At 45.1% G+C, this 13,798-nt stretch overlaps 1 protein-coding gene across 1 annotated transcript in view; it reads left to right on the forward strand.

Annotated features, from left to right (window-relative positions):
• Positions 1-11,856, forward strand: part of RNF17 (ring finger protein 17) — a 66,876-nt gene extending 55,020 nt beyond the window's left edge. The window contains exons 30-36 of the mRNA XM_056858884.1: positions 28-156; positions 664-720; positions 1,246-1,362; positions 3,476-3,635; positions 4,855-4,990; positions 10,989-11,178; positions 11,761-11,856. Of these exons, the coding sequence (XP_056714862.1) occupies positions 28-156; positions 664-720; positions 1,246-1,362; positions 3,476-3,635; positions 4,855-4,990; positions 10,989-11,178; positions 11,761-11,856 (885 nt within the window). The remainder of the gene's footprint in view (positions 1-27; positions 157-663; positions 721-1,245; positions 1,363-3,475; positions 3,636-4,854; positions 4,991-10,988; positions 11,179-11,760) is intronic.
• The last annotated feature ends 1,942 nt before the right edge of the window (positions 11,857-13,798 follow it).

A 13,798-nucleotide genomic window follows, 5' to 3' on the forward strand; every position in this document is an offset into this window, starting at 1 on the left:
CAGTGCCATTTTCGTGCCCTTTAACAGGAACGATCAGATGAGCCGTGGGGAAATATATCTGTTAAGCTGTTCTTTAATGGGATGTCACTTTCTTCCTTCATGGCATACCACAAACATTGCATCACTGAAGAGGAGGATGGAGATATACCCAAACTGGTAATTAAAAATGTCATATTTAAGAATAGTGTAGAATATAATACAAGAGCCCCGTGGCGCAGAGTGGTAAGCTGCAGTACTGCAGTCCAAGCTCTGCTCACGACCTGAGTTTGATCCCGACGGGAGTCGGTTTCAGGTAGCCGTCTCAAGGTTGACTCAGCCTTCCATCCTTCCGAGGTCGCTAAAATGGGTACCCAGCTTGCTGGGGGTAAAGGGAAGATGACATGGGGTGATGTCACATCCCAACGTTTACTAGGCAGACTTTGTTTACAGAGTGGTTTGCCAGTGCCTTCCCCAGCCATCTTCCCTTTACCCCCAGCAAGCTGGGTACTCATTTTATCCACCTCGGAAGGATGGAAGGCTGAGTCAACCTTGAGCCAGCTACCTGAAACCAACTTCCATTGGGATCGAACTCAGGTCATGAGCAGAGCTTGGACTGCAATAATGCAGCTTACCACTCTGCGCCACGGGGCACCATAAGGTTAACTTAAACTTTGCTTGTTTTAGAATCAAACAGAATGCAGTGAGGAGCCTTTGGAAGAAAATTGTGGAATTACTTATGAGGTAAAGTTTAATACTCAGTGAACTCTTGTTTCTTAAGCTGTTTTATTACATTGGTAATTTGAATTCTGCTTGTGTTAGGTGCTCATTTACTTTCCGAAGCTAGTTAACAGCATTATCCTCTTTAGTTTATTTGTTAAATAGTGGCAGTGAATCTGGGCTGAAGGCTTTTCTGTTTGGTGCGGGTGTAAAGCGGTCAAGGGCCTTTACCCAGGAGACCGAGCAGCATAGGTAATAAATAGTCATAAGGAAGAATCCAGACAACGATTCTCAAGGTAATGTTTCTGTCTCAGCGGAGTTAACATTTCATTTAAAACATTATCTTAAAAGCTGGGGAAATGTAACTTTCTGCCTAGATAATGCATTGATTCCATTGGCGACTGTTCCATGGAATAGTTCTCGTGCTATGATTGGTAAGATGCTGCTGCAGGTGTACAGCTAGGAAGTTTGGGGATTCGTGTGCAGATTGTGCTCCTCCTTAAGTGTGTCTGAAGTCCTGAAAGTTCCCTTGTTCTTCATTTGTTCTAGGAATTGCTGTTGTCTGAAGTAGACACTCCTCTGCTTCCGCCATATACTTCTCCATCTCTGCCTGTTCTTGGAGCTCTCTTTCCAGTGAAAGTAACACACATTGTGTCACCGAATGAGGTACTGTTATTAAGTATAGTCAGTGAATATTTTCACCTGAGGCCAACACCTAATTGCTTTTTTTACAGAAATACATTGAAGGATGTATAAATCAAACAAGTGCTTTTATGCTGTAGAAGGAGAAGAAGAAGAATTGGTTTTTTATATGCCGACTTTCTCTACCACTTAAGGGAGAATCAAACCAGCTTACAATCACCTTCCCTTCCCCTCCCCACAACAGACACCCTGTGAGATAGGTGGGACTGAGAGAGCTTTAAGAGAGCTGTGACTTGCCCAAGGTCACCCAGCTGGCTTCGTGTGTAGGAGCGGGGAAAGAAATCCAGTTCACCAGCTGAGAGAGCTCTAAGCTGGCCTTATGTGGAAGAGTGGGGAAACCAACCCAGTTCACCAGATTAGCGTCCGCCGCTCATGTGGAGGAGATTAGCGTCCACCGCTCCAAACCATCATTCTTAACCACTGCACCAAGGTTGCTTGTAGAAGGCAAGCGCTGTAAACTTTACTGGGTTTGGTAATTTGTATTCATATTTTACAAATGTATGCCTTAGCAATGCAAAACAGTCTGTCTCACTTAAAATATACACTAAACAAGCTGTAGTTTAAGATGGTTGAGTGGAAAGTGGTTAGAATGGCTACAGATATTCCTTGATGATGTGGGTTATCTAGACCTGTTGAGTTTGCGACAGAGGCAGCCTGGTTTAGCCAGCTCAAGGCTGATGGGCCAGTCAAGCAACATGGGCAAAAGATGTTTAAATTGTGAGAATGAAACATTGAATTTGCATTGCAATAAAAGTGAAGGGCTGATAGGACAAACCCAACAATAACGTGATAGATGAGGAAATACGTTAGGTGTGTATGATTCGTGCTTGAAGAAGATGGCATATTGTGTAGTGTGTTGTAATGCCTCTCAACAGGATTGTGTGATGTGTTCTGTGATACCAGTGTGTGAGATAAGCCATCATTGCAGTTGTTGAACTGAGCAAGCTGAATATAGCATACAAGGATTGAGAAATAAACAGCTGGTGTAATTGGCTTCTGATCTCCGCCGGTGCTCCAGCCTCATTTGGACATAGTGATAGTTGCTGCGGGGGTGGGGGGGAGCAGAAGTCCACTTTAAGTTTCTGAATTCTCCCCCCACTTCGTTTGCCACATTCCAACAAGGCCAGGACACAGCGGTTTCCTAGGGTAGGAGATCAGTCCCCGACCGATGTGTTGGGCTAGGATCTAGGAGACCCAGGTTTAAATCCCTGTGCTGTCATGGAACCCAACTTGACTTCTAATTCTCCCCCATCTCACCTTGCCATGAACTTCAGTGGATTCCAGAAACACTGAGGCCCAGAAAAGATTTCCCTGGGAGAGGATCAGAAACAACTCCCAGCTGATAGGGGGATCAGCTGGAAGTCAGCTTCTGATCCCCTCCTGCACCTAGCCTGTTTGTCAAACAGGTTGCAAGCTCGCTGATAAATCAGCTGCCCAATTGCAACTGGTGAACAGGGTAAGAGCCAAACTGGTGGATAAGCAAGTATCCCTAGTCTGGTTCAAATCAGGAGACTCTCAAACTCTAACTTCCTGTTGGTTTAAAAAAAAAGAAGAAGCAAAGAGGCCTTCTACTGGGCAGTGGTATGAGAACGTGTGGAACTTTGTAATTTTAGGTAAGATATCTTCACAACTCAAAGTAGCAAATAACTTATCTTACTGTACAAACTTTTTAGATAGATGGCTACCTCTTCTAGAATATGTGGGAAAGGAGGGGGCATCACGAAGTAAACGATGCCCACGAAACTATCATATGATTGGCATTTATTAAGTTCTGCTAAGTGAATATAACAAATGGTATGATTTCTGTAAAAAGTATTAATGTATAATATTGGAACCAAGTATTGAAACATATCTCGACTGTACGATGTTTGACCTCCTGTTGCTGTATTTTTATTTTGTTGTTATAAAATAAATTTAAAGAGATTAAAAAAAAAACAACAGGAGACTTTGAGCCTGCTCCATTTGTGGGAGAGGGCAAAGGGGAAATGTCAGCCTCAGGCTGCATGTTTGCTGTGAAATAACAGTTTCAAAGAGTACTAAGGTTTCAATGGGAGTGGGGTGTTTTTTTTTGTTACAGGTGTACATTTCTCTTGATCAGCCAGAGAATTCTATCCAGTTTAGTGATACAGAGAAGAGCGGAAACAGCTCGGATTCAGACTGCAAAACGCTTAAGGAAGCCTTGACTTGGTGCAACCAGAACATTGAGTCCTGTCCCTGTCTAACTGATTTTCGAAATGGTATCTTGTTTCTTAGAAACTTATGAATAGGTGTATAATCAGCATTTATACCTTCAGTAAAAGAAGGTGAAAGCTGTAACGCGGTCTTGGAGCAAACTTATCATATCTATCTATCAATTCTGTCTCCTTCTAGCATGCAGATAACAATATGAAAAGCCAGTTTTCCAATTAAAAGTATTTTGAGTTTTTATCCTCATCTGAGGTTTTATCTTAATATACTAAAACCAATTAAATAACAAAATATTACATATACGAGGCTGGAATGGACTACATTCCTAAGCCTGTGTGTTTATATGCTAAATATTTCAGATTACTAAGAGCAGTAGGAAACATATTTATCTGTATAAATTGTCTTTTTTATTTAATGTTTACAAAAATACAAAAACAACACACTACGTTATACAGAACACCATGCATACACTGTTCCAAACCTTCTAAAATGTGCCATATGACAAACCACTCTCTTCAATAATTAACCACTAGATTGTTAATAGTATCTATATTAAAAATCCGTATTAGAAAAACTCGTATCATTTGCTGATACTATATTGTACCATTTAATAGTTTTTTTAATGCATGTGTACCATACTTGTTATACACCTTAAAACCTAATCTGCAGTTTTCTTTAAATGACCACTAATTAATGTAATCAATGTATTCAACATATCAACGCTACAAATACTTATACTAGATGACAATTTGGCATGGTCATAAAACAAATTATTTTCTTAATTACTATGTCCTGCTTATTATTAAACACCTTATAATCTATGTAATACTATTCTTAGATCAATCAATCAATAGTTATTACTTATTTGCTCTAATTATGCTTTATCTATATAAATTGTCTGTTGCCTTCATTCCTTTGTACTGTATTCCAATCTGACACGTACAGTGCATTCCTAAGGAGAGTTACTCCAGCCTAAGCCCATGGGCTTAGACTGGAGTGAGTCTCCTTAGGAATGCACTGTTAATCCCCTGGTATGTCACTGGAAAAGGGAGAAAGATAGTTGTTTCCATGGTTTTGCAGCACTAAATGAATACCCATTCAAAACGGCATATGGGGCAAAAGTTAACCAGTTTGGAGATTTTGTTGTGCCCTTTTCTCTCATCGTAAAGTCATCCTTCAACAGAACGTAAATTTGCTTTAGAGTTTATATGTTGAATTAAGGCAACCTGTAAAAGAAGTTTTTTAAAAAACATGCCTCCTTCTTTGTAGAAATGCCTTGCCTTGCACAGTACATTGATGGTTCGTGGTATAGAGCACAACTCCTTTCTGTTAAGGAATTCAATCCTCTTCTGATTTTGGTTCAGTTTGTTGACTATGGAGCAACAGAAAAGCTGTCCACAACCAGGTAAGGTTTTAGTTTGTTCACAGCCAAACTCCTACTAGCAAACTTGCCCTGTTCCCAGTATGAATGTGGCATCCTTCAGTAAGCCTTTGGATACAGCTCGTGAGTTAGGTCTAGTCTGCATGATGCAATTTACCATGTTCCACGTGGATGTGATGTCTGGCAAGAGTATGCCTCTTTATATCAGTTGCTGTAGGGACCACAGGTGGGAGGGTGCTGTTGCAGTCATCCTGCTTGTGTGCTTCCTAGAGCCAGCTGGTTGGCCACTGTGTGAACAAAATGCTGAACTTGATGGGCCTTTGGTCTGATCCAGCATGGCTTTTATGGTTCCTGGGAGTACAGTACAAACTTCCAAATTGCTGCAGGTGAAAATGTTCTCCTCTGAGGCAAGGGCATCCTGAAGCTGTGGGTTGTTTTCCCCTCTATCTGGGTAGGCAGGACCAAAACTTTGACTTCCTGTCTCCCTTGGCGAGAAAACAGCCTGCAGGAAGCCAGTTTCTGTCCTGCCTATTTGGGTAGAGCAAGCAACATCGCACAGCTCCGTGCCAAAGACCGAGAATAGACCTAGTTAGGATCCTTTCTAAAATTTCCTTCTTGTTACCTCGTGAGTCTCCCTTTGTTCTCGTTAGTCTCCCTTTGTTTTTTGCCTAACTTTGTTCCCAGATTCCATTCCTTCCCTTGCCTTCCCTCATGTTCCCCCGTCTGTGAGAAAGCAGCAGTTTTCAAAATGGCCGACGCCATTATTAACAGAGAGGATGACCTACTCTCTGAAAGAGACTACCAGAGCAGGCTGGTGCAAACCACCCCCAAAGTCTGTGCCTCTTCCAATGGCCGCGAATGCAGACCATTATGGAGTTCGAGACAGCCGGCCGGCTCCCCGCCTGACGACAGTCCGCGGTGAAGCCTAAGATCAGGAAGGCGCGGAAAGCCGTGCCGAAAGCCGCGCCGCCGTACCCAGGCGGTAAAAAGAGGCGCACTAACAAGAGCGGCTCGGGACTGAAAGCCGGGCGTAGCACACCCGACTCTTCTCCAACCGCCTATACTTCACCTCAGGCGGCGGCGGCGACCTCCTTCCCGACTGGAACGGGTAATTTGGCAGCTGCGGGATTAGTCCCGTCGGGAGTTGGCTACCCCCCCTCCACCTCAGACGGCGGTGGGCAGCCATTTACTTTCCTGGGAGAACGCTGATGAGTTGATTAATTGTGCTCTTCAGCATCAGTGACAGGCTTTTCAAGCTTACCAGGCGCGTCTGCCCCCACCCCCATCTTTATGGACGGGCCCCTATGGAACCCTCCCCAATCCTCCCAACCAAACCTCCTACGTATCAGAGGAGCGCCTCCACAGCCCTAGCACCTTGGCCAATAGTAAAACCAATGCATGGCCCACTAAAGTTGCCATGAAGGCCAATTTTGGGGAACAAAGGGAATCTCCAACAGAAAATTCAAAGTCCCCAAACTCCTCTTTGTAATACGAAGAGGAGGAAAAAGAGAAGGGAGAATTCAATTCTGATGACGAGCCCCCGCAGAATACAGACCAGCATACTAGGCTGTTTGACGGAGAAGACTACCAGATCTTCCTGGCAAAGGCGATCCTGGCCCTTGACCTTAATGACGCTGAATCTACTGATGAACCAAAATCTAAATTGAAGCAAGGGGTCAAGGAATGTTTTCCTAGACCCCAGTCTAACACTAATTCAGTTCCTTTTCCTGAGTTCTTCATGAGGGCGGTTAGAGAAGAGTGGGAAAATCCCTCTTCCGATAAACAGCTTCCCCCCCACATTAAAAAACTATACTCCCTTGTGCCGCGTGCTATGGCCATGCTCAAAGTGCCTCTGATAGATGCTCCAGTGTTAGACCTCCAGTCACCGGGACTGGTCCCAGAGGATGGAGTAGGATCCCTTAGGGATCAGCTTGACAGGAAATCAGACTACCTAGCAAGAAAGGCGCATGAGGCCTCGGCCTTAGCAATCCAGGTCAGCACCACAACTTCTATCTTTGCCAGGGCATCATATCTCTGGATAAAAAAGATTATTCAATTGGTCCCAGAGTATAGCCTCAGGGTACTGGGAGGCTTAGAAAGGGTGCAAAATGTCATCAATGGCTGATGCCTCCCTTGACAACATGTCACTGGTGGCAAGTTCAATGGCCTCAGTCACTTCACTCAGGCGAGCTCTCTGGCTTAGGGCATGGCCAGCAGACTTTAAGGGCAAGACTACCCTCATGGCCTACCCAGTTAAGGAAGGTCGCTTGTTCGGAGAAAAGCTTGATAGCATCCTAATTGAAACGAAAGACAAAAAATAGGTTCTCCCTATGCAAATCAAAAGGGATAACAGGCCTCCCTCTTATCCTTCCTTTCGTGCCCCAAAGTTTACACCCAGATTCAGATCCGATTTTCGGAGAGGGTCTTGGGGACACAACAGAGGAGCATGGGCCAACTCCCGTCCTTTTCGGCGGGGAGGGAGGTTCCAAAGATCACAAGGTCCCCAATCCAGATCGGATAAAGGGGACAAGTTCCAAAAACATAATCCACAGTGACATCAGTCACATTCAAGTGGGAGGGAGACTGCAAGAGTTCACTGCAAGGTGGGCTCTTTCCAAACCGGACAAATGGGTTTCACAAATTCTGACACACGGATACCTTCTGGAATTCACATCCCAACCATTAGACCGTTTCCTGCGTTCCCCAGCTTCATTCAGAAAGGGCAAGCGTGGCAGAACCCTAGCAGCCATACAGCATCTGACCCTTATCAGGGCTATTGAGCTGGTTCCCGCCCAACAGAAGTGCCAGGGAGTGTACTCCATTTTCTTCACCCTCCCAAAGAAGAACAGGGACTGGAGGGCCATCCTCGACTTAAAATACATCAACAAGAGGATGGCTCACAGGCATTTCCGCATGGAAACAGTAAAGTCAATTCTGGAGTCCCTACTCCCTGGCACTTTCATGACGGCGGTGGACCTCACGGAGGCATACCTCTATATACCCATTCATCCCTCACACTGACAATTCCTACGATTTGCATATGGCCACAATCACTACCAGTTCAGAGCCCTCCCCTTCGGTTGACCTCCGCCCCGAGGGTCTTCACAAAGACTCTAGTTACCATCATAGTGATTCTCAGACAGGAGGGAGTCCAGGTACACCCGTACCTGGACGACATCCTGATCTGCGCTCCAACCCCAAGTCTATCACGCTCGCACACAGACAGGGTCCTCCAGGTGCTCCAAGAACATGGGTATCTGATAAATTTCCGCAAGAGTTCCCTAACACCTTCACAGACCATGACCCACCTTGGGGCCAGGATCAATTCCAAAACCAATTCGTTGTCCCTACCCAAGGAAAGGATAGACAAAATAGTGTCACTAGCCTCAGTCACAATCAAACAAAAAGCTACCAGACTCATGTCCCTAGCGAGACTCATGGGGCTGATGGTTTCTTGCATCGCCATCGTCCCGTGGGCACGTTTTCACTCACGCCCCTTACAGTGGCTCCTACGCCCACACCAAATAGACATCACCTAGAAAAAGGTCAAAATGATTGCCCTTACTCACAAAGTCCGGCAGAGCTTCCGTTGGTGGTCCGCTCCATCGAACCTCCAAAAATCAACACAATACATACACGAAGATCCCCTTCAGGTATACACAGTTGCCAGCCTCTCCGGCTGGGGAGCCACCCTGGGAGATCAGTTAGCCCAGGGTCGCTGGTCACAACAGGAATCAGGACTGCACATCAATTTACTGGAGCTGAGAGCGGTAAAGCTAGCTCTTCTGGAGTTCGCAACCACAATCAGAAACTACCATGTCCTGATAAGGACAGACAACGTATCAAAAAAAGCCTATATCAACAAAAAGGGCGGCTCCAGATCCTCTTCACCACACAAGGAGGCATCGGCAATATTCACATGGGCTCAGGCCAACATTCCATCAATCCATGCGGAACACATCAAGGGCACCCTCAACATCCAAGCCGATTGGCTAAGCTGCCAGTTCGTCGATGAGGGAGAATGGGCCTTAGACCAAGAAATATTTCATCAAATCACAGATATATTTGGCATCCCTTCCGTCGACTTATTCGCCTCAGAGTCAAACCACAAGGTACCAAGATATTACTCAAGGTATTTTCACCCAAGGGCGGAGGGAACAGACGCACTACTGAGTCCCTGGCCCAAGGGACTGCTTTATGCCTTTCCCCCGATTCCCATCCTTCCAAAAGTATTGAGAAAAATTCACCAACAAAGAGCCAATGTCATTGTCATAGGTCATTCTGGCCTCGCAGGCCATGGTTTGTGACTAAAGCGAATGTCATGCCAGGAACCCTGGCAGATTCCGACAAACTGGTCCACTCTCTACCAGGGACCCCTGTTACACCCGGACCCTCAATGGTTTTGTTTGACCGCCTGGCTCTTGAAAGGAGGGCCCTCTTAAATCTCGGGTACTCCAACGAAGTGGTCAACACCATTATAGAAGCCCGAAGGCCTTCCACGCGACGTATATACAACACATCCTGGAGGGCCTTTGTAAGGTGGGCTAAAAGAAAAAAGGTTGACCCACTCCAGCCAGGCATACCAAGAATCCTCAAATTCTTGCAAGAGGGAGTCCGCCTCAAACTGTCATCCTCTACCTTGAGGCGTCAGGTGGCAGCATTGTCAACAGTACTTCCCTTCTCCGAAGGATGCCCCACATCGCAACACAGGCATATTGCAGCCTTTTTAAAGGGAGTCACTCAATCTCAGCCTCCGGTCATTCACAGATTCCCAACTTGGAATCTCAACTTGGTACTAAGGGCCCTCACTACTCCTCCATTCGAGCCCCTCAGAACAGTATCTTTAAATTGGTTCTTGTGGGTTATCCGGGCTGTGTAACCGTGGTCTTGGTATTTTCTTTCCTGACGTTTCGCCAGCAGCTGTGGCAGGCATCTTCAGAGGAGTAACACTGAAGGACAGTGAAGGACTACCTGGTCTTCTGTATCAATTGTGAAGCACTACAGGATTAACACCTAGTCTTCGGCCCAAGCGGCATTCGGCCGAAGGGTTTTACAAAATGTTGTTGAGTAAATGTATTGCCCACCCGATTGGGAGCTCTGTAAAGTCCCACAGCTTCAGGATGCCCTTGCCTCAGAGGAGAATAAAGCCTTGGCTACTTACCGTGAGGGCTTATTCTCTCCTGAGGCGAAGGGCATCCTGCCCCACCCTCTTAACTCATACATTACACACTTCGACAAAAGCAGCACAAGTAATAGGAGTTCATGTTTTCATGCCCTAGGATCAGTTAGGGTACGCAGTTGCTGCACTGCACCCATCTACGTTGTCTTCAGACACCTTTGTTTGTTGTTCTATCCTGTTGAGGTTATAACCAAGTTTTCTTGCAAGTTTGTTCCTGTTACTGATAACGTAGCTAGTCAAGACGGTAACTGGCTTCCTGTAGGCTGTTTTCCCGCCAAGGGAGACAGGAAGTCAAAGTTTTGGTCCTGCCTACCCGGATGGAGGGGAAAACAACCCACAGCTTCAGGATGCCCTTCGCCTCAGGAGAGAATAAGCCCTCACGGTAAGTAGCCAAGGCTTTATTTTCATGAAATCATGGAATTGTTGAGATTCTTGAGGTGGCAGCTTTCTATCTCGAGATGCTGAATGTACATGGTGACTCTTATAAATATCTCCGAGTGAAACTGGAAGTATTCCCATGGTCTAGTGTGGCCTTTGTTGTTGTTTTTTGTTTTGTTTGCTGTCAAATCACAGCTGACTTAGGGCGACCCCATAGGGTTTTCAAGGTAACAGATGCTTGGAAGTGATTTGCCATTGCCTGCCTCCACATAGCGACCCTGGTACTCCTTGGAGGTCTCCTATTCAAATAGTAGCCAGGGTTAGGGCTGAGAGTATGTGACTGGCCCAAGGTCACCCAGCAAATTTCTATGGCACAAGTGGGAATCTGAACCTGGGTTTCTCAGGTCTTAGTCCAGGTTATCATCCATGTGTATTTTTATTTCCCCAACTTTAATTTTGTCTCAGGTTACGTCAGATTCCTCCTTATCTTATGCAGTATCCCGCTCAAGCATTCAGAGTTTTGCTGGCTGGATTTAAACCTTCCTTATGTAGTTCAGAAACTGACAGAATTCCTTATTGTCCTGAATGGAGCACAGAAGCACTGTGGGCCATGATAGATTGCATTCAAGGGAAACGTCTGCAGGCTTCCTCTCTGGTAAGCTTACCTTTCTCATTATATCCCACTCTTGTCTGAAGTTTTCCCCTTCATCCTGTCAATGGATGCCTCAGGGTGGTCTCATAACATTATATGTACCACTCAGCTAACTTTAGCTGTACAGCTCTCAACGTCTAGCAAGCTCCAGGTGCATCCCACAGCCAGGTCAGACCTGAACGCATTCCCATTCCCTCTGTATTTTTAGTAAGTGAACCACCGCTCCCAGCTTGCATCCAGTTGAGCCATGGGGGCAAAACATTCCCACTTTGCCCCAAACAGAGGTAGCCAGCTGTGCCCGGTCTGAATTGCAGGGAGGGAGGGTGCTGGGACGGTGTGGCCGGAGGAGGACGAAGAGGGCGGAAAGCAGGTCTGCTGCCTGGCCTTCTAAGATCTCTTCCCACGTACCCCACCAGTGTGGGGTCAGACAAAGGCCTCCCCACCCACAAGGCTGCCTGCAAACCCCACCGGTGTTTGCTCCCTTTATTACACATCTGCCTGCAGTCAGTAGTTTTGGAAACCCTAATGCTTGTTCTGAATCTGGCGGTCTGTTTTGCCTTTTTACATAGCCCCTCTGTCTTTCAGACTCACTCACCAGATCATTGTGTGTTTTTGTATGAAGATGGACACCTGGTTCACATGAAGCTGGTAGAAATGGGATTGGCTGAGTTAAGTCAGTGACCCAAGTAAGTATGCTAAACTATTAAGACATTTTTGCTAAACTAGGAGGCCTTATGTGTATTTGCATTAAGTTGATAACTTCATCTTATTGTAATATTTACTCCAGAACCTTAATGAATCTTTCTGTGTGAACCACTTTTCAGCTCTGCACAAGGAGTTTGGAATTTGTTGCAGAAAATGTCTACAAGCAGTGGCAAACCTAAGTGGTTTTAACCAAAACTAGATTACTGATCTGGCTATCCTACATTGAACCATGCCCACAAAAGGAGGGAAGAATCGATAGCATTGTAATAGGTGTCTCCTGGGCTTAAATCTTGGTAACAGATTTAAGTAGTAAATTGACTAGGAGGAAAGGAAAGCGAGATCTGAGTTATGCCGTTGAAAGGAGGGTTCTGTTTCCACAGGAGCATCTTGCTCGGCTTCCTCCACCTTCCATGAAGTGCTTAATTTGCAGGATCTAGATAAAGCCTACCTCCAAGTCCTCATCTTTTCACCAGGGGGAATTTATTGCAGGGAGTGACTGGTTGTGATTGCTTGGGGGAGGGGGCACAGTTCTACGTATGTTCACATAGATACTTTTCACAAGTGTATTCAGAGTGCAGCCCTAATACTGAAAGTTTCTGGAGCTGTGCCTTGAGAAGCCCTGGCTCAAATTATGTGCTGCTTTGAGGGAAAAGAGTATGTAAAAACAAGGGTGACCAAGAAGGATGAGGCACTTTGTAAAAATTAGAGGAACAGGATGGGAAATAGGGTGTGTTTTTTTGTGTGTTTTTTTGGTTTTGTTTTTTTTTTCAAGGAAGGTGGTGTGTGTGTTTTTCAAATGCTTGGTTCGCTTTTGGGGGGAAATTATAACATTTCTGTGCATTGTAAGGATCTAAGTTTTAATTTTATTTTTTAGATAACAATCCCTTTGGTTCGCTTTGGGGGGAAATTATAACATTTCTGTGCATTGTAGGATCTTAGTTTTAATTTTATATTTTAGATAACATTCCCTTTGGCTAAAACAATCTGACCTCAAGAGGCTGTTCTATTGGACCCCCTCCTTATTTCTATAGCATGGGAGTGCTTGAACGCTTTTTTGTTTAGAAATGCTGAAGGAAGTTCAATAATAAAAAAAAAACTTGTTCTTGCATTGGAAAATTAGCTTGTGTTGAAATTCATTTTTCTTTACCATCCTTCTGTGTCAAATTGTCTTTCTTTCCCAATAACATGGTCAAGTGGAAGATGAGTAAGAAAGATTAAAGCGCACAACCTTTGCTGATGGGGTGCAGAAATTGGGGGCTTACAACTCCATATTGTAAAATAAGTAAAATGGGAACAGTCTTCATAATATTACATCCGTGTGGTGTTTGATGAATTACATACATGTTTGTGCCAAGCACTATGTTTAGGGTTAGGACTTTTGTGCAAGTGGAAATGCAAGAAAAAGATTGCAGTGGCCAGTTGTGCACAAGAGGAATCCCAAGGTTTCAGGAAGTGAACTCTAGCACCTGCTTGTTCTCATCATGGCTTTCCGCTACAATATGGGAAAGGGAGGAGATGGTTGCAGAAGATCTATTTTTACGTTATTATGCAGGGGCGTAAACTAGAGCAGAAGCTGCTGTTGCAGAAAATCTCATGCAATCCTTTCTGCAAGTAGAAATAAGTTGATTTCTTTTTCTGTGCAAGTGTAGTCCTAGGGCAGGGGTCTGCAAACTGCGGCTCCTAAGCCGCATGCGGCTCTTTGGCCCGTTGAGTGCGGCTCTCCGAACTCTTCCCTCAGATATGAGTAATATGCATATGAACACATGAAGCTGCCTTGTACTGAATCAGATCATCAAGGTCCATCAAAGTCAGTATTGTCTACTCAGACCAGCAGCAGCTCTCCAGGGTCTCAGGCAGAGGAAGGTCTTTCACATCTCCTACCTGCCTAGTCGCTTTAACTGGAGATGCTGGGGATTAA

This window comes from Euleptes europaea, chromosome 12 (assembly GCF_029931775.1).
Source record: "Euleptes europaea isolate rEulEur1 chromosome 12, rEulEur1.hap1, whole genome shotgun sequence".
Taxonomy (NCBI): domain Eukaryota; kingdom Metazoa; phylum Chordata; class Lepidosauria; order Squamata; family Sphaerodactylidae; genus Euleptes; species Euleptes europaea.